Source organism: Canis aureus, chromosome 37 (genome assembly GCF_053574225.1).
Source record: "Canis aureus isolate CA01 chromosome 37, VMU_Caureus_v.1.0, whole genome shotgun sequence".
NCBI classification, from domain to species: domain Eukaryota; kingdom Metazoa; phylum Chordata; class Mammalia; order Carnivora; family Canidae; genus Canis; species Canis aureus.
The window spans coordinates 9,701,165-9,721,879 of record NC_135647.1 but is presented as its reverse complement, the minus strand read 5'-3'; the positions used below and the strand labels follow the sequence as shown (position 1 = coordinate 9,721,879).

The 20,715-nt window shown below is 44.9% G+C and overlaps 2 protein-coding genes across 11 annotated transcripts in view; one reads left to right on the top strand and one right to left on the bottom strand.

Annotated features, from left to right (window-relative positions):
• Window positions 1–18,972, bottom strand: part of TPMT (thiopurine S-methyltransferase) — a 28,884-nt gene extending 9,912 nt beyond the window's left edge. For 6 of the 9 annotated variants that reach the window (XR_013373904.1, XM_077886412.1, XM_077886413.1 and 3 more), the window contains exons 1-7: window positions 18,614–18,879; window positions 18,209–18,291; window positions 14,642–14,826; window positions 13,124–13,216; window positions 8,215–8,347; window positions 4,866–4,918; window positions 4,171–4,245 (exon numbers count right to left, since the gene is read on the bottom strand). Coding sequence is in view for 8 of the 9 variants with exons in the window: in XM_077886412.1 (XP_077742538.1) it covers window positions 4,171–4,245; window positions 4,866–4,918; window positions 8,215–8,347; window positions 13,124–13,216; window positions 14,642–14,781 (494 nt within the window). In the remaining variant the exon portion in view is untranslated. The other 3 variants (XM_077886415.1, XM_077886408.1, XM_077886409.1) reach the window with 3 other exon arrangements.
• Window positions 18,973–19,179: 207 nt separating this feature from the next.
• The window catches only part of KDM1B (lysine demethylase 1B), a 60,532-nt gene continuing 58,996 nt past the window's right edge, over window positions 19,180–20,715 (top strand). Inside the window, exon 1 of one of the 2 annotated variants that reach the window (XM_077885850.1) lies at window positions 19,180–19,282. The gene's annotated coding sequence lies outside the window, so the exon portion shown is untranslated. Of the gene's footprint in view, window positions 19,283–19,508; window positions 19,629–20,715 lie in introns of those variants that run through there. The other variant, XM_077885851.1, reaches the window with a different exon arrangement.

Here is a 20,715-nt window from a genome sequence, read left to right as displayed (position 1 = left end):
TCACGTTAAGCTGAGGAGAGGCTCCTTCCAGCCTGATGTGGTGCTCCAAGGTCTATCCACTTGGAACACACACTTCCCACAAAGCAGTGCCAGCTCTGGAGCAGTGCTTCCCAGACCAGGCTGGGTTATCAGTCACCTGAGCACCTGCTGAAAAAAAAAAGATGCTTAAACTCCATCCCCAGAGCGTGATTCGGTAGGTTTGCTGTTGGGCTTGGATGCTGCAGTTTAACAATATCCTGGGCAACTGGGTCCTCTCCTGGGGCATATGTAGGAAGTACGAAACACAATTCCTTTCCTCTGTTGAGTTGGAGGGGGACAAGACTAACAGGCAAAAATTCAAGGGAGCATGAAATCAAGCTCTGCAGGGTACAACATAAACCACGAGTGCTACTGGCACAGTCCTTTTTAGTAGAGGTCCCGGGGTGCATGTGATGTCATTTCCCAGCTGTGTCTGATTGGTTTAGAATGGGAGGCAGGCACTGACTGGGATGGGGCCCATCAGCAGAGGGACCAGGAGTGGGAGCTGGGCCCCATGCAGAATGCTGGCTTGGGCCAATCAGATGACTGTGCTGGGAAACTGAATCGAGAGACCCAAAAAGGAGGTGCTCGTTAGCTGTCATCACTGTATTGCCGCTGGAGCTTCTGTGGTGTGTGCTTGTTGGCACTGGGGATTGTGAGAAGTCAGACACACGGGAGCAGAAGTAGAGGAAGCAGAGGAAGCCTAACAGAGTAGGAGGACAGAGGAGACGGGCACAAGGAGGTAGAGATGCCGTGAGGGACAGGCAGACAGAGACAGACTCCCCAGCTCTGAGGGAGGTGCCTTGGCTCTAGGCACACAGTTTCTACTAGGCTTGGGTGTACTGGGATCTCTGTCCAGGGCTCTGTGAGAAACTGGGGAGGGGATTAGCATGGGGATTAGGAGTGTGGACTTTGCCAGATACCAGAGTTTGAAGCCTAGCTCCTCCACGTAGTGGCTACATAAGCTTGACACATTCTCAACCTCTGTGGGCCTCAGTTTCCTCATCTGTAAAATGGGGATGAGACTAGTAACCAACTCACAGGTTGTGGTGTGTATTCAATGAGTTTATACACGTGAAGTGCTTAGAACATGGCCTGGTATGACGTAAACACCCGGGTTAGTTTTGTTATTGTTTGTTTATTATTTATTTGACAGAGAGAGATTGAGCACACAAGTAGGGGGAGCAGGAGCAGTGGCAGACGGAGAAGCAGGCTCCCTGCCTGATGTGGGGCCCGATCCCAGGACTCCGGGATCATGACCTGATCTGAAGGCAGATACTTAACCAAGTGAGTCACCCAGGTGCCCCTTGTTATTCTTTTTAGCAGACTCCCCCAGCTAGGACTGGCTTGAGTGGGTCACATGTCCTTGCAAGAGAAAGTGTTGGATCAAAGGAAACTTTTGAACAAAAAACCTTTACTTAGCTTACTGATTGTTGGTCTTAAGAAGAAGGAAGAAGCGGGACACTTGGGTGGCTCAGTCTGTTAAAGAGAATGACTCTTGATTTCCGCTCAGGTCTTGATCTCAGGGTCATGAGGTTGAGCCCCAGTTGGGTCTCCCTGCTTAGTGGGAGGTAGAGGTTCATGCTTAAGGGTCTCTCTCCCTCTGCCCCTTCCCCCCACTCACACTCTCTCAAAATAAATAAATAAGATTTTTTTCTTAAAGAAGAAGGAAGAAGTAATTTGCCATCCCCTTGAAAGTGATCAGTCAGACTGGTTTGGCAGGGTTTCCTAGGACTGACACACTTCATTCCCTTTGGAATGTGGACTTTCTCAACCACTTTGAAAAAATTCAGAAAAACGAGAGGTTTGCCCCACTGATTTATGTTAGATGACACACCTGAGGGGCCCAGCATCAAACACCTCAGGACTTGTGCACGTGCAATCAAAACAGAAAAGCTGCCCGGTATTAATGACAGGAATGAAATAAAGTTCAAACATGCTAAGTACCAAGACGAAGATAAAGAAGTGTATTTTTCTATTGGCCTCAGGTAAGTTGTTTTTCTGGTAACAAAGGCCAACATGTTCTCAGGTGTGCTTGGGGCTGTGATCACACACACGTACAGGTTCGCACACGCACAGACATACGTGTGTGCACGTGCATACACACACGTGGCCAGGCTGGGAGGAAAGAGAGTGGGGAAACCAGGGAGGACCATAGAGTGGCCAACCTAGAACTGGATTCCTGAAACAAGCCTTCTAGATGGGGTTTCACTACTCATTGTTAACCATGAAGTAACAGTCCAGAGGCCACTTAGGTGACCTTTATACCCAGGACAGAGGAGGTGGTGGGTGGCTGGTAGCAAACAGTGGATTTCCTTTGCTGTGGGTCTAGTTTGCTCTCATTCGTTTATTTGACACGTATGTACTAAGCTCCTACTGTGTGCTAGATACACACTTTGCCAGCAGCTGGGGAATGATACAACACGCATGGTCTGCCCTCATAGTGAGCTGTGACTTGCAGCTTGCTCCCCACTGCCTCGTGGATTTGAACCACACAGATCAAAGCCCCTGTGAGGACTAACCCCAAAGAGGAGGATGAACATCCTTAGGGAGTGGGAAACACCCAAAAAGGCAGACATCTAGCAGAAGTGGATTTAGTATACATATGTGGTGTATTATGGAAGCAGAGAGGCTCCACATAACATGTTGAGTTGCTAAAGGACACTGATATCACACAAGAAATACACAGCAAACACCAAAATGTGATGTGGACATCTGAGGGCAAAAATAGGGCTGGAAATGTAACAATGATAAGGGCAGATGCCAGGCACGATGTGTTCTGTTATTTCCCCAATATATGGCACAGTATCTATTTAGAACTTGGTGGGAACTTAGTATGCATTTATTGGGTGTCTGAATGAAAGTGATAGAACTGAAGTGCTCAGTAAAGCAGCAAGGGTAAGAGACAGGCGGGCACAGCAAATGCTATGGATGGGCCCTTAGAGAATGGCCACTTCCAGGCAGGTGAGGAAGGGGAAGGTTCCAGAAAGAAAATGTGGCATGGTCTACTTAAAGAAGATTGGGTGTGTCAATAAGCTGTATTCATGAAACAGTTTTTAAGAAATAAAAAATTTTATTTCGTGATGCCTGGGTGGCTCAGCCTTTGAGCATCTGCCTTTGGCTCAGGGCATGATCCTGAGGTTCCAGGATCGAGTCCCACATCGGACTCCCTGCATGGAGCCTGCTTCTCCCTCTGCCTGTGTCTCTGCCTCTCTCTGTATGTCTCTCATGACTAAATTAAAAAAATCTTAAAAAAAATAGTTAAAAAAATTTTATTTCACTGATGGGCATGCAGGACTTTGGATATATGTGAAGAGTCTGCCCCATACTATGAAATAATTTAATATTTATATGCTATCTCCAAATAAGTAGGTGGGCGGTATTTGGAATGGAATGTACATAGGAGTGGCCATGTTTTACTCTGTATGCTTTCTCATATTTTAATTTTCTTTTCTTTTCTTTTTTTTTTTTTTTACTGTAACTTCCTCATCTATAAAATGGGAATAATGGTAGCAATATGCCCCACAGGGTTGTTTGGTGGAGCAGAGGTATACAGAGTATGTTAAGCAATACTTGGCACATGGCAATTGCCCAGAACGGTTTCTGGGTTAGTGGAGGCAGTGGGGGTGATATCAGTGGACATGCTACCATCTTGCAGAGGAGTCAGCTGACACCTGGACAAGTTGAATACTTTGATCGAGGCAGCACAGCTTAGAAGTGATGGAACAACAAGCCTTGTACCAGATTCCCATGGCCATGGCCAAATCCTATCCTTTTTTTTCTTTCTTTCTTTCTTTTAAGATTTTTATTTATTTATTTATGGGATAGAGAGACAGAGAGAGGCATAGACACAGGCAGAGGGAGAAGCAGGCTCCATGCAGTGAGCCTGACGTGAGACTCGATCCCAGGTCTCCAAGATCAGGCCCTGGGCTGAAGGTGGCACCAAACCGCTGAGCCACCCGGGCTGCCCAATCCTATCCTTTTTCACACAAAGATGGTACCGAATTTAGATCTTCTAATTCCAGATACGTGAACTATTTCAAACCAGTAAAAGTCTAACTGATTTTCTGGAGCTCTCAAAAAGTACAGCATATTAAATTAAGAAGGCCAAAAAGGAAAACCCAATGTAATTAAAGAAACGAAATTACTAACCGTTCGCGATCACCTGGGTTAATAGCAACTAATGCTCCTCTATCCCAGATCCGGTCAAATTTGCCGATATTTGCTCTATCAGGAAGAGAAAGAAACAAAAGTACAATATCTTAGGTAACAAAAATCGAGTCTTGATCAAGAAGGACGGCATTTCCGGTGGCTCAGGCTGGTATTCACTAGCTGTCAAGAAACTGGGATCTCTGTCTGTTTTTCTGGAGTCAGCAGGGACATGCAGATGTGGACATGAGGAGCTCCTTCTAGTTTTAGGAACTGGTGGCAGTGGCTTCCCCCTTCTGCTCTGACGGGGGAGCATAGAGGAGAGCTAAAGGACAATTTGTGACAACCTGCTCCCAGCCCCCAGAAGTATCAGGGACTTCCAGGGGATAAGGTATCACTTAAGGTATCACTTCTGCACTTTGAAATTTCTTTCCATTACAGGTCAGTTGTGAAGTGAAGACATGGTCTTACTCTTCCTTCCTTTTCCCTACCTGCCTAGAGGCATGACAATGCTTTCCGTATTCTGGAAGTTATCCAAGGACACGAAAGCTATCAAGTGTGCAGACAGGTGGGCTGTAGTAAAAAGAACTGCAGAAGAGATTCAACTCCATGCAATTGGGAGTGGAGAGGGATAATCAGAAGTACTGCCTGGCAAGCACTCAGGTTATTCAAAGGGCAGAGGTGGAATTTGGTCCTACCTGGGAAGATCAAAAAGGCTGCAACAGTACAGCGAAATGTTCCCTGAAGAGCTCTGTAATGAAAGTCAAGGGGGGGGGGGATGCTATTTAAATAGGAGTGACATGGATGGTTACAGAAAGATACGAGCAGCAAAGCACAGCAAAGGTGGTAGAGAGGGAATGTGTAACTCAACATGAAGAATGCAATGGAACCGCAAATAATTTTAACTGAAAATACTACAAATATATTTTAAAGATTTTACTTATTTATTTGGCAGAGAGACAGAGCATAAACAGGGGGGAGCAGCAGAGGGAGAGGGAGAAGCAGACTCCCGGTGGAGCAGGGAGCCCGATGCACGGCTCAATCCCAGCACCCCAGGATCATGACCTGAGCTGAAGGCAGATGCCTAATTGATGGAACCACCACTACAAATAATTTTTTTATTTATTTTTTATTTTTCTAAAATAATTTTTTTTAATGGCACTCTGTTTTTTGGTTTGATTTGGTTTGGTTTGGTTTGGTTGGTTGGTTTTTTTAGACCTGTATGGGGTTCTCTGGGATCAACTCAAGAAGAAAAATCACAGTGAGGTTAACCCTGGAGATTAGTTAGCTATTATCTCCAGAACTTGTTCTGTTTTAGCAATGTTTGTTTTAGCAGAGCCCTGATATTTTGACACTGTTAAAGATAAATAAACAGGTCAATCAACTACCAGGCAGGCTGATGGAGGAAGGTCAGATATCTTGGAAGACATTCCTGCAAAGTGCAGTTGTGTGCACTCCTGGCTTTTTCTCTTTCATTCATCGGCTAATGGGAATTTATTGCCTGAGCCCCTCGTGGGCAGGACTATCCTGGGTTCCAGAGAGTGGGTGTGAATCCAACACAGCCTCTGACCATAGCGAGGAAAGCCTGGTAGAGCAGAGAGGCGTGGGTGCAGAGGCAGAGTTAGGAAGTTAGGACGGGATGGCCTGTGTGCCAGAGAACATGGGGACTCAGAAGACAGAGCTGGGAACTGCCTGAGGGCAACAGGCAAAGCCCAACAAGAGGCAGCCTCTGAAAGGGTATCTGGATGCATCTGCTCATATTTTTTTTTAAAAGATTTTATGGGGATCCCTGGGTGGCACAGCGGTTTAGCGCCTGCCTTTGGCCCAGGGCACGATCCTGGAGACCCGGGATCGAATCCCACGTCAGGCTCCTGGTGCATGGAGCCTGCTTCTCCCTCTGCCTGTGTCTCTGCCTCTCTCTCTCTCTCTGTGACTATCATAAATAAATAAAAATTAAAAAAAAAAAAAGATTTTATGTATTTACTCATGAGAGACACACAGAGAGAGGCAGAGAGACATAGGGAGAGGGAGAAGCAGGCTCCATGCAGGGAACTCGATGCAGGACTCGATGCAGGACTTGATCCCAGGACCCCAGGATCACACCCTGAGCCGAAGGCCGATGCTCAACCACTGAGTCACCCAGGTGCCCCTGCATCTGCTAACATTACAGGGGGCTGAGCTGGGGGTGCAGCCCAGGGGGGAGTAAAGGGACATGGATTCCACTAGATCCAAGGGATGTGAGAAGCCTGGAGGGTGGGGGTGAGGGTGAAGGCCAAGAAAGGAGAGGTCAGGTATGCAACTGTTAGATAGTATTCTGAAGTGAGGCCCCAATGGAGGTTTACAAATAGAGGAAGGGTCTCCAAAGATCAGTCTGGAAGCACCGTGGGGGTGAACCCAAGGGGTGGGTGTGATGGCAGGGAGGACGGGCAGCAAGTCTCAACTTGGGGGATCTTGCTGGCAGACAAGCAAGTCCCTGCCTGCCCCCAGTTCCCAGGACACATGCATGACACGTCCCAGCTATAAGTGTAAGTGAATTTTAAGCTATCAGGAAAACTGGGTGAGTTGCTAGCAAACTGGAAGTGACCTATTTCCTCCCTCCCACACCCCAAGCTGGCAAAAAAAGTTAGATGTGTTCTATGAAATTTAGTCTGTTGAGGCTGAGGTTGACCCTATGATGGTTTGTGGGAGGCTCGGAGATGAAGTAGGGATGATGTTCCTTAACAGCGAGTTACATCAACTTGACCTTGTGTGTTGGACCAGGAAGGCATCCTGTAGAATAGACGGGGTAAATGTGCACTTTGTGAGGCATTGCACGAACACTGCTCAGGCAGTCTTGTGGGTGAGGTAGAGGAATATAGGATGGATGCTCAGAGAAGTACTCAGGTAAGCTTTCCACAGTAGTGACGCTGGGCCCCACACCCCTGAGGATTCTGATTTAACTGGCCTGGGGTGAGCCCTCGGATTGGGAATTTTGAAAGATCCACAGGCCTTTGCAAATGTGCCCCTGAGGCTGAGAACCACTGCTCTGGGACTAGCCTCTTTGGACTGAGTAAGCTCATGGGATGATTTGAGAACAGAGTGGGAGGAAGCTGTAAAATAAAGTACTCTTAAGCCTCCTACTGACCTGCAATTAGTTTCAATATTTAGAAAACTGGGCACCTCATGAGAGACTGACTGTACCAACAGACAATGGCCAGACCACACAGGACTAGAGAGCCTGGACCCAGCCGTAGCCAGCCTGGGAAGCCAAGCCACAGCCTCTGCCTTGATGATGTGTCAGTGACTGCCAGCCTCCTTAATTGTCATCACCTTTCCCCCTTCAAACTCAAGATGAACCAGAGAAGAAAGACACTCCCCAAGCCAATCCTACCTGTCACCATGCATCAGTAGGCATTCCGAGGCTGGGTGAGGGGAGCTCTCCTCTCTGTTCCCTTCATGCCCTGTGTCATTACGCTTAGCTCCACAAGGGACAAATGGCTTTCTCTGTGTTTTTCTTTTCTTCTAAGCTAAGATATTCATTAGGGCAGGGACCGTGTTTCTATCTCTTCAAGGTCTTACACGGGGTATGGCCCAAGACATTCTCAGAAATGCCTGTTTATAAATCAATCAATCAAACAAACAAACCCAAAGCAAAACCATGAGTATAGATAGGCTTTGCCATCAGCTGTTGTATATATTTGTGCATATCTAGCTACCACCTATCTTTTTTTTTTCTTTAAAGATTTTATTTATTTATTCATGAGACACACAGAGAGAGGCAGAGACTTAGGCAGAGGGAGAAGCAGGCTCCCTGCAGGGAGCCGGATGGGGAACTTGATCCCAGGGTCCTGGGATCACACCCTGAGCCAAAGGCAGATGCTTAACCCTGAGACCCAGGTACCCCTACCTATCACCTATCTTTTTAAGCCCTCGCTCCTTAGACTGTATAACCACCAGGTGAGTCTGTGTGAGAAAGTGAAGTCACATAACAGTTGTAACTTATGCACCCTAAGAATGACTTTTCCTATGGGGGTAGGGGAACAATTATTTACCAAAAACAAAACAAACCTTGAATATTTTGCCTCCAGGAATTTCCACAATGGGTTCTTCTGTGTAAGAAAGATTCTGCTCTGCAAAAAACTCCCGTATCCCAAGTTCACTGATTTCCACACCTACTACACTGTGTCCTCGGTCTGCAAACCTGCATGAAATCACATATTTACACTTAAATTTTTATTCCAAATACTAAATCAAAGGACATACCTCTAACAAACATACATTTCCCTTAATTATAAGGGATTTTTATGAATTTGGGGTCACAGGGTTTCATAGAACTTGTATGGAAGTGGATCTTTATGTTCTGAAACTTAATAGTACATGGAATTCTGAAAAACTGATCCATATGACCATATGAAAAAATTAAAAATTTGGAAAACTATACTTTAAAATGTTGATCTACTACAAATGGATTTGATTAGATGAGTTTCTAATTTAAAAGCACCCTGTGGATTAGAGATGCTTTTCAATTTCTCTAAATCAGCTCTGTCCATTAAAACTTCCTCTGCTGGGGGGATCCCTGAGTGGCTCAGCAATTTAAGCCGAAATCCAGAGTCAGAGGCTCAACTGATTGAGCCACCCAGGTGCCCTTAAGTGTGATTTAGTTTAAAATGAAATCTGCACATGTGGCTAGTGGCCACGGTGCTAGAGCACAGGGCTCCAGAACATTAGTGTCCATTTCTATAATCTTACAATTTCCATTTACTTACAATAAACACTACCCAGAAATTTACCTAATTGCCATAAACAAATAACTAGTGTTTTCCTGACAAGTTTTTAAATTACAGGATCCATAGTCTTGGGAATCTTGGATTCAGAGGAAACAGTGTTAGTGGTACAGTATTGATTTTTGTCAAATAAACACATACAGTCAGTTCTGCTATAATGCAACATACGCATCCCTAAAAAAAAAAATCACTGTGCTATGCAATATCTTACAATAGAAATTGAAAGGCTTATGGGGAAAATGGGGGTTGCCACAGAACATTAACAAACTTTATCACAGTGGAATATTACTCAGCCATAAAAAAGAATGAAATCTTGCCACTTGTGACAACATGAATGGACCTTTAGGGCATTATGCTAAATGAAGTAGGTTAAACACAGAGAGACAAATACTGTATAGTCTCACTTGTATGTGGAATCTAAAAAAGAAAAAGAAAAAAAAAACGAGCTCATAAATCCAGAGAACAGATTAGTGGTTGCCAGAGGTAGGGGTGGAGGGTGGTCAAAACAAGCAAAGATGGTCAAAATTCCCAGTTTTGAAATAAATAAGCCATGGGGATGTAATGCACAGCATGGTGACTATAGTTAGTAATGTCTGTAAGTTGCTCAGGCAGTAGATGTTAAAAGTCCTCATCACAAGAAAAAAAAATTCTGAAACTACGTAGGATAATGGATGTTAACTAAACTTACCATGGGCATCATTTTGTAATAAATACAAATATCAAATCATTATTATATATACCTAAAACTAACACATTGTTATATGTCAAGAATACCTTAAGTTTTATGTTTTTTTTTTAAAAAAGCTATTACACATTTGCCATAACATCTCTGTGAACCAGGATTTTCTCAAAAACACAGTTAAAATTTAGAAATAAACTGAATAAATAATGCATAAGAAAAAAAAACTTGGGGAACTCCTGGTGGCTCAGTGGTTGAGCCTTTGGCTCAAGTCATGTTCCTGGGGTCCTGGGACAGAGCTGTGTGTTGGGCTCTCTGCTCAGTGGGGAGCCTGCTTCCTCCTCTCCCTCTCCCTGCTGCTACCCCTGCTCATTCTCTTTCTTACTCGTTCTTGTATCTAAAATACATAAGTAAAATCTTAAAAAAAAAAAGAAAAGAAAACATCATCAGTGGCACATTAAAAAGACAGGGGGCCCCTGGCTGGCTCAGTAGGTAGAACATGTGACTCTTGATCTCCATGGGTTGTGAGCTCAAGCCCCATGTTGGGTGTAGAGATGACTTTATTTTTATTTATTTATTTATTTTTAAAGATTTTATTTATTTATTCATGAGCGACAGAGAGACAGAGAGAGAGAGGCAGAGAGAGAAGCAGGCTCCATACAGACAGCCCGACATGGGACTCGATCCTGGGTCTCCAGGATCAGGCCCTGGGCTGAAGGCGGTGTTCAACCGCTGAGCCACCCGGGCTGCCCCGGATGACTTTGAAGAATAAAATCTTTAAAAAAAACAGAGAGAGAGATGGGACACCTGGGTGGCTCTCTGCTTTTCTCTGTCTCTCATGAATAAGTAAATAAAATCTTAAAAAAAAAAAAAGAGAGAGACAGGAACCTAACAGAAATGGTCACAGAGTATATAACACACATTAAAAGTTTACAAAAAAATATATATATATAAATAGTACAGAGCGTTTGGAAGGGCTGCAGCTTGTGAGTTATTGTGCGTTGAGGGGAGATGACTGGAAAGTTCTAACACCAGCTGCGGATGGGAGTGGCTCACAGCACATAAGTCAACTGAGGTGCCTCCTGTCCCTTTACACACGGCTGCACTCAGCTGTGTGTGGTTTTCTACTCTTACCTCACATTCTTACACACGAAATTATACAGAAGTGAATGTGAAATTCACATCACGTTCAAATTGTTCCCTGATTTACCAATGGAGTCAGAGTGAAATTGCATTATCAAAACAAGAGGGGTAGCAGAACTGATTGTACCCCTTGCCCACAGGAGACTACTACTTGCAATGAGGTCCGAGCATGAACTGTTTATGGATCTAAAATAAACACTATCAATAACTTGTCTTTCATATTTCCTCCTGAATTTATAAGTTAACCTACAGGGAATATATTTAATGTTTTATTTTGCTATTTATTTATTTAAGATTTTAATTTATTTATTCATGAAATACACACACACAGAGAGGGGCAGAGACATTCATTTATTTATTTATTTAATATTTTATTTATTTATTTATTCATGAAATACACACACACACACAGAGGCAGAGACACAGGCAGAGGGAGAAGCTGGCTCCATACAGGGAGCCTGACGTGGGACTTGATCCCGGGGCCCCAGGATCACACCCTAGGCTGAAGGCAGGTCCTAAATCACTGAGCCACCTGGGCTGCCCTGTTATTTATTTATTAAATAATTTGAATTTTTTAAAAAAGATTTATTTATGAGAGAGAGTGAGAGAGAGAATGAGCAGGGAGGCCAGTCAGAGGGAGAGAAAGAAGCAGACTCCTTACTGAGCAGGGAGTCCAACGTGGGGCTCGATCCCAGGACTTGGGATCAAAGGCAGACGCTTAACTGACTGAGCCACTCAGGCACCCCTGAATTTTTTTTTTTAATTAAGTAGGCTCTACACCCAATGTGGGGCTTGAACTCATGACCCTGAGATCGAGAGCTGCATACTCTTCCAACTAAGCCAACCAGGTGCCTCCAGGAAATATTTTTTTTATTCTCCACACAAAGTTATCCAAGCTGGCTGTGAGGATTTTTATTTACACTTTGAAATTAAAGCAGAGCCTATTACAGACTGGCACAGGCTGGGTTATGATGGATGATGTTCTTAAAAAAAAAAAAAAAAAAACACCTAAGGAAATGTGTTAAACATTTTATTTTAGTGCTTTTGGGCCTCGCCGCATAGTCATCTATTCACATGTGATATCTGGACTGACCTCAATACATAAATTAGATACATAGATGAAAAATCCTCTAATATAAGCACTTACCGGCAATTGAAATAGCTTAGTTCTGGTATTTTTATTACAAATGACTTTAGACCTAGTCGACAATCACATGTAATTGTCTGTTTTCTCCTTCTACTTCCTAATCTTGTCTCAAACTCTCTGCCAGTGCTAGATTGTTAACACTTAACGATACGGCTATAAGACAGTCTGTTTGTAGAGTTAATGTTTTTCTTGCAAGTAGCTTCCAAAGCGACTCTTCTGGTTCAGTGAGTTGGTTAGGGGTAAGTCTCGTAATACAGTTTAAGCATTCTCAGTTTCATGGCCACACTAGAGTCCGATGCCATAGCAGCCATGTCCCAAATACTCAGCTACAAGTTGAGCAAGGGGGCGGTCTGGTCTGTATGCAAGAGTCTGTACCCAAAAACCAGCTCCGAACACATTCGTGTTCTCTGGGTCCACCGCCTATATTTATATAGGAAACAGAGCATTTCCAAGTCACTATGAGTTTCATTTACTAATCTTTTTTTTTTTTTTTTTAATAAATACTTTAAAATGTTTTGCCTAAGGACCAAAATTCTCAACAATCAAGCTTATGAACTAATGGTATGTACAATAGTGTCTGTGTAGTATCATTGCGACTGAGTTCTCTACAGAAAATGATTGCCAGGTTTGTGACTTTAGGGTAATCTCTAGCAATTGCAGCTTGCTAATTCAAGTGACTTCTCTTCACAGAGAATTACTCACAAGAAATCCTCATCACTGGTTTCAAAAGAAGGATTCTTGAAAATAATCACCAATGTGCTCGTAGCGGGATGGGACAGCTGGGCTGAACGGTGGGCTATATATGGTCTTGCCAAAGAGTTGCAATTCATTTAAAATTTTTCTGTCCACTTCTATTAAAAATATCTAAAATTAACTCAGCCATATTCCTAAACCACCCCCACAAATGAAACTGCACAAAGAGATCGCAGACATAAGAGGGACACCTAGTCCTCTGTATCCTGAGACCCCAAAATTGGTTCCTAACTATAGCTTTTTTTCCTTAGAAACTCGATACAGAAAGACTAGACCACACCAGCGCTTCGTGCTGTGTCTTACTGTTTAAGGATATTATCTCTATGAACCCATCAGTCTTGTTCTACTTCAAATAAAGAATCCCTGTGCATTTCCTGAGAATGGAATTTTTAAACCTACATTAGATTAAATATTCACCCAGTGTATTTGTCATTAAGATAAGAAAGTGTGTGAATGCTTATCTGCTCTTACCATTTCATCTCAACTGCTTTTCCACAGAGAGGAAAAAATACTCTCAGTCCATTCTCGCCTTTAAGGAAAGTATCCAAATGCTTTTTTAATAACCTGGGGAAGAAAAAATATATGTTTTCATTAGCCCAATGCACAGAGGAAAGGACTACCCTCGTATGAGGCTAAGGACTCTTCATGCATTAGCTCCCTGAATATACCCTACAACTTGAGAGAGTAAAAAACAGGAATTATTATTCTCTCCAGTTTATATATGAAAGAAGAAAGGTGAAATAACTCATTTAGTCACATAGCTAGTGAGTAGGTAATCAATTTAACCCTAGGGTTTTCCTCATTAGTAATTAAAAGTTATTTTTTCTTTGTGCTTTGAAAATTCTTTAATTCCCTGAATATGTATGTGTGTGTGAAAGAGAGAGAGAGAGAGAAAGAAAGAAAAAGAAAGAAAGAAAGAAAGAAAGAAAGAAAGAAAGAAAGAAAGAAAAGAAAGAAAGAGGGATCCCTGGGTGGCGCAGCGGTTTGGCGCCTGCCTTTGGCCCAGGGCGCGATCCTGGTGACCCGGGATCGAATCCCACGTCGGGCTCCCGGTGCATGGAGCCTACTTCTCCCTCTGCCTGTGTCTCTGCCTCTCTCTCTGTGTGTGACTATCATAAATAAATAAAAATTAAAAAAAAAAAAAAAAAAGAAAGAAAGAAAGAAAGAGAGAGAGAGAGATGGGGAGCCTCTGGACTCACTGAATTTTTCAACATTTGTTTTATGGGAAGTTCTCTAAACATGTACTCAGTCTCAGACTCTAAAGCTCTGGGAAGTCTAATTCTGTAGTTAATTCCTTCTGTAGAGACGTGGTTCTTCTAAGGTCACCGCATGATAAAGATAACCCATACAAAGACTCTGGGAAGATGCTCCAACTACCACTCAGTATGCAAATGCAATAATAATGATAATAATAATAATGATTGTATCATCCCCTGGGAAGTCAGGGTAGCTGCCTAGAACAAGAATGACCACTTTACTTAGCACTGGCCCAGATATATCACTGCTGTTTTCAAGCCTACTACTACTAACACATTGCTCAACATCCTGGCTCAAGTATTAACTTTTTTCAGCTTCTTTCCTTCCACCACACAGATGACACTTTACACTTGAACACACACTGTCCGAAAGCAAAGTCAGAACCCCACCACTTTTCAGTACAAAGAGATATACACGTTACTGTGAGCATCTGCTGTACATATAAATATGTATGACCAATACCCAGAGGCTACAGGGGCTTAAAAAAAGATGTATTTCATAAATCTCAGATGCCTGCAATTGTCACGCGGTTATTTATACATTCTGAGAAGAGATACGGTTGCCCATTAACCTTTGACATGCCAGAGATGTATTCTATTTCAGAGACGGTGAAATGCGAAAAATAAAAATGTGCCTTGTAAAATCAAATAATGTGTACCAATATTACTACTTCTATTTCCAAAGTCAGTTGCCAATAGAGCATTTCTCTGTCATATACCAAACATTTCTTACTTATGTCCTTGCTCTTGATGGAATCCAATTCTGCGGCTCACCCACTTTTCTTGCCATTCTTCCAGAGTCAGTACTCGGTTTTTCTGTACCTCAGTATCGGGGTACTCTTTAACATCCAGGAAAGTTCTTGTCTTGTCCATGGTTTCAGAGACACCTCTGCCTTACAAAACAGATGGTTCCAGTGCCTGCATGGAAAATATTTGCAATATTGTCATTCAAGGCATTGCAATTCTATTGATGAATGAAATAAAAACCTATTATCTATCCTTAGCAGTATGACTTTTTTTTTTTAAGATTTTATTTATTTATTCATAGAGACAGAGAGAGAGAGAGAAAGAGAGAGAGAGGGGCAGAGACACAGGCAGAGGGAGAAGCAGGCTCCATGCAGGGAGCCCCACGCGGGACTTGATCCCAGGTCTCCGAGATCACGCCCTGGACTGAAGGCGGCGCTAAACCACTGAGCCATCCGCGCTGCCCTAGTATGACTTTTTAAAATATTTCAACATTCCCTGGGTGGCGCAGTGGTTTAGTGCCTGCCTTTGGCCCAGGGCGCAATCCTAGAGACCCGGGATCGAATCCCACGTCGGACTCCCAGTGCATGGAGCCTGCTTCTCCCTCTGCCTATGTCTCTGCCTCTCTCTCTCTGTGTGTGACTATCATAAATAAATAAAAATTAAAAAAAAATAAAAATAAAAAATAAAATATTTCAACATCTACAGAAAAGCCACCTGAAAAGTTACTTTTCAGGGAGTCTGATGGTAGAGGCATACCTCATATTACATGTTAGGAAGGATCTTTAAATAAACAGAATTATACCTTAATGTTCGAGTACAAAGAGCTTAAGCTTTAAAAAAGGAGAGGACAAAAAAAAATTTTTTTTGTAAACTTAGAATTTTTTCTAGCATCTCACTTGAATTTTTAACATTTCACTGCTTACTTATTTTTTCTCCATTATAATGTATATAATTTAAAGAGTTTCAGATAGCAGTCTGCACCCCCAATGAGAAAGGCAACCATCTTGAACTCTTTTAGCTGAGTCTTGAAATCTAACTCTGTATCTCAAAATAGCATGCTTATTTTCTATCTTCTTCATTTTTCATTTCCAGGTAGCATGGAGAGAAGATACCTGCTTCGCTCTCCTTCAACTTCCCAGCACACACACCACCTTTTCATTTTCCCCATCCTTTCAATATAGACACAGCCTATTTATTTTTAAAGTTCATTGATTTACGTATTTAAGTAAGTTCTATATCCTACGTGAGGCTCGAACTCTCAGCCCCAAGATCAAGAGTTGCATGCTCCTCCAACAGAGCCAGCCAGGTGCCCCCCCCCCAGATATAGTCTATGGTTCATTAAATATTTGGGGTACATGTTATGATGACCAGGTAAATACCATTCACAGCTAAACCACATAATACTGTATGATTACTCTTCCTTTTTTGTACTTTTTTATTCTGCTGTTAATGACTGTCTTGCTTTTTTTTTTTTTTTTTTTTAAGATTTTATCTATTCATTCATGAGAGACAGAGAGAAGCAGAGACACAGGCAGAGGGGAGAAGCAGGCTCCCTGTGGGGAGCCCCATGTGGGACTGGATCCCAGGACTCCAGGATCACAACCTGAGCCAAAGGCAGACGCCCAACCACTGAGCCACCCAGGTGCCCCTTGACTTTTCATTTATAAAATTCCTATGTCCTTGTTACCAATTCAACTCAATGCTCCACAATTGTCCCAATATCCTATCAATACACTCTCAATCTCTTCAGTTATCAGTTATTCTACCAATATCACCATCTTGGAGAAGACTCTGGAGACTCCTGACCTGGATGCTCTCCACTCCCACTACATAGCTAGCATTGTGGCGTCTTTCTTGATCATCATCCTGAAGATTTCTTTCTCTTTTGATGAATCTCCTATTTCTTTTATCCTATATTTTCCTCCTTTTTTTTGTTTTGTTGCTTACTGTCCTTAAACTGGTGACGCACAACCTCCAACGGGTTTCTAAGAAAGGGTGCATAGGAGAAAAGGTTTTTGTGCAGTTTTGCTGATCATAGAATTCTTGGTTAGAATTCTCACTTGAATTTTAAAATATTTCAACATCCACAGAAAAGCCACCTGAAAAGTTACTTTTTCTCACAATTTTGAAAAAGTCATTCCATTGTCTTCTAGTTCCCAGAGATATTGCTTAAGTTCAAAGACATTCTGATCCTAATATTTTCCATAAGGCCAATGTTTTTCTCTCTCTCAAGACTTCCCTTTGCTCCTAGTCTTTTTTTTTTTTTTTAAGGTTTTATTTATTTATTCATGACAGACACAGACAGAGAGGCACACACATAGGCAGAGGGAGAAGCAGGCTCCATGCAGGGAGCGGGATGCGGGACTGGATCCCGGGACCCCAGGACAATGACCTGAGCCAAAGGCAGACTCTCAACCACTGAGCCACCCAAGTTCCCCCTCAAATAATTTTCTTGTAGTTTCTTTTTTGCATGGGAAAATGAACACAAAGGAACTGAGAGAGAAAAAAAAAGAACACCTAAACATAACCTCAAATCCATCTGCAGATATGAGGAAAACATCTGCCCTTTCAATGTGAACTTTGTAATACTAAGGACCATATAACTTGATTAATTCTAATTGAGTTTAATTTGAATCAGTGAAACTAATTGAATTTGGATTATACTATAGCCTGCTATCATTGGCGGCTCTAATTTAATGATTTGTCAATGAGAATAGCAAACATCACAAAAAAGCAAGTATTTCAGGAAACGTTCCCTTTATTGAAAAATTTGGTTCCAGTGTGCTTAAGATTTAAGGAGAAGGCACTCCTCCGCCCCTGGAATTGGGAACATAAATTCACTTCTCAAAAAACATTTGTTAACAAACACTTTTGCAAGGTCCTGTTGATGTCAGGAGGTGACTCTGAATATACCCTACAACTTGAGAGAGTAAAATTTCTGAGAGGTCAAACAAAGTACCTGATTATATTGGGTACAGAAAAGCAAAAGAGAGTTACAGTTTTCCCATCTACATTTTCAGCCAGAAACCTCGGAACCTGAGCTTGAGCCTTCATAAAGCAGTTCTCTACTTAAAACAAAAGGCAAGCATAATTTCACCATAGAGCCAGCGCAATCTGGAATTGCACACTTCTATCCCTTGCACACAAACTTGAAATCTAAGTCAACATCACATCTGTAACTTAACCACTTCTTAGCTGCTCTAATAGCATCTCAACGTGTACTTGCACATGTGCTTTTCGAAATAAGAATTTTCTATAACAAGATAAAAGTGCAAATTTTTATAAGAATCAAGAAAGGCAAAGAAGGGGAACTGAGTGGGAAAAATTAGAGAGGGAGACAAGCCATGAGAGACTCCTAACTCTGGGAAAAAAAACGGACAGGGAGGTGGGGGAGGATGGGGTAACAGGGAGACGGGCACCAAGGAGGGCACTTGATGTGACGAGCACTGGATGTTATACTGTATATTGGCAAATTGAATTTCAATTTAAAAAATGTAAAAAAAAATAAAAATAAAAACAAGAAAAGAAAGGCAAAGTTCACAGTTGTTCCTACCGGCACACGGAAACAGCGGATGCACTAGTCTGGCCCCCAAAGTACTCTTTGGACGAACTCTCAAGTCTGGTTTCCTCCCTCCCCTTTAAAAAACAAAAACAAAAACATGTTTCTGCTTTACATTTATTTTTAAATGTTAAATTGAAAAATAACTTCTGTAAAGTGCATACATTTTAAGAGCACGGTTCCAGTGGATTTTTAGATAGGCATCCACTTTAATAACCTTGCAGTAAGGCAGACTGTTTACAGCACCCCCGTTCCCAACCCCCACCTCCTTTTAAGAGCATGGCTCAGTGAATTTTCAGATTTGCATACATCTGTTTCACAACTTTGCAGCAAGACAATATTTACAGCACCCCAGTTCCCCCTCCCCGCCCCCACTCTCGTCCCCAGGACATCACTCACTATTTAGCAAGTTCTTCTGTTTCCTTCAAAACCACTAAGACACAGCAGTGTTTTTTGGGAGGGGGGGGGGGAGCATTTTAAATCGTGGACTCAGAGAGGTCATTCATTGCCCGACCTCGTGATTCCCAGGTCCCCCACGCGGCTTCCCGAACCGCGTTTCAGGGCGCGGATGGCCGGGCTGCCCACGCTCGTGAGGATGCCCCAGCCGGGACTCGGATCGCAGCAAGCGGCGTGGTGTGTCCCGCACCCTCCGCGCGCCCGGGGCAGCCTACCTCGTGCGCGGCCCGCAGCCTGCAGCCTGCAGCTTGCAGCTTGCAGGCCGCCGCCGCCGTCTCCGGCCCCGCCCCCGCGCACAGGCCCCGCCCCCGGCGCACAGGCCCCGCCCCCGCCCCCGGCGCCCCGGCTGGCGCAGCGGCGGAAATGGCCAGGGCGGGGCGAGCGCCGCGGCGGAGGCGAAGGCGGGGACCCTACCCCTCCTCGGGCTCGCCGGCTCCTCCCACCCCGGGTCACGCCGTGACAGGGGCGGAAGCGGCGGCGGCGGCGGCGGCGGCGGCCGAGCGGGGGCTGCGGCTCGCGGCGCGGATCCTGCTGTCCTGTGCGCGCTGCGCGCGGCTGCCCGGAGGCGCCGGCGGCCCGGGGCGGCGCGCAGCGTCCCGCCCGCGCTCCCAGGTGCGGCGCACGCGGCTCCGGGGGCGGGCGCGGGGGCGGCGGCGGCTTTCGGGTGACAGCTCGGCACAAAGCGGCTGGGCTGCGGTGCCGGCTGCGCCTCTGCCCGCCGCCCCGCGCGCAGCGCCCCTCGCCCGGGGTGGGAGGCGGACGGGCGCACGACGGGCTGCCCCCGCCCCCCGCTCTCCGCTCTCCGCGGCTTGGGCAGGGGCTGCGGGTCCGAGGCGGGGGGCGGGGGGGATTCCCGGGCTGGCCGCGGGGTGGGGGGTCCTCGCTAGCCCCCGCCGTGCTTCCTTTCTGTGCAGCGGCGCCTTCTCCCCGCGACTCCGTGCACCCCTCCGGCGCGAAGGTGAGCCCCGGAGGCTGCTGCTTCGCGGACTCGGGAGAGGAGACGGGGAGGCTCCTCGGGGAGCGAGGCGGCTGCAGCTGGCGCCGCGGACGTTGGGGCTCCCTCCCCCCGGGGGACTGTCAGCGCCCTGTCACCTGGGGAGTGCCCGCTGGCCGCGGGAGCCGCAGACCGGGGGGCGGGGGGCTCCCGGGTGTGCTCGCGCGCACAGCCCCCAGGTGCGGTCGTAACCCTCGGGCGCAGCCACCACGCGTGCGGACGCGAGCGGCTTTGCCAGGTTGCTGGGGTAACTCCTCCGGGCCTGAGCACCCGGACGGGGCGGCCCGATCGCCGTAGCTGTTAGTCCACAGCCCGGCAGCTGGCAGGTGAAAGAGGAAGGAAGAGAGGCAGGCCCAGCTGTAGCAAGTGAGGGTTCCGTAATGTGGAATCCAGCCGGAGGGAGGCCCAGCCTTCCCGGGGGTGCGGTGCCGGAGAGTGCGGACCCTCCACTTGGGGAGCTGGGCACTCTCCAGGTGCACGCAAGACTCAGGCCTCCTGCATTTTGTTTGTTTATTATTATTACTTTTACATTTTATTTGTTCATGAGACACCCAGAGACAGGGGCAGAAACATAGGCAGAGGGAAAAGCAGGCTCCCAGGGAGCCTGATGTGGGACTGGATCCCAGGATCCCTGGATCACGACCCGAGTCAAAGGCAGAGCCCAACTACTGAGCCACCCAGGTGCACCCCCCCCCTCTTTTTAAAAAACTCTATTGTAGTGGAAGAAGGGGCAAGAGAGGTTTCTTCAGGAGGTATAGGAGAATACGACTATCAATAATTGCCTTTCAGGCAGAGAAAGTACTCAGTAAAGCATGCAGGCAGTGGACCTGGCTCGGAAAATTTGATTTAACGTAGGTGCAAAAAAAAAAAAAAAAAAAAAAAAAAAAAAGGTGCTAGTCCTGCTGTATTTTAATAAGTGGCCCAGAGGGAAGTTCTGGTTTGTGTTGTCTCGGAAGAAGTGTCTGTCAGTTTGTCCTTATGTTTAGAAATTATGCCGGTGCCACTATAAATTTTTATTCCAGTCTGAAGCCTTTTGGGTTCCTTTTTTGGT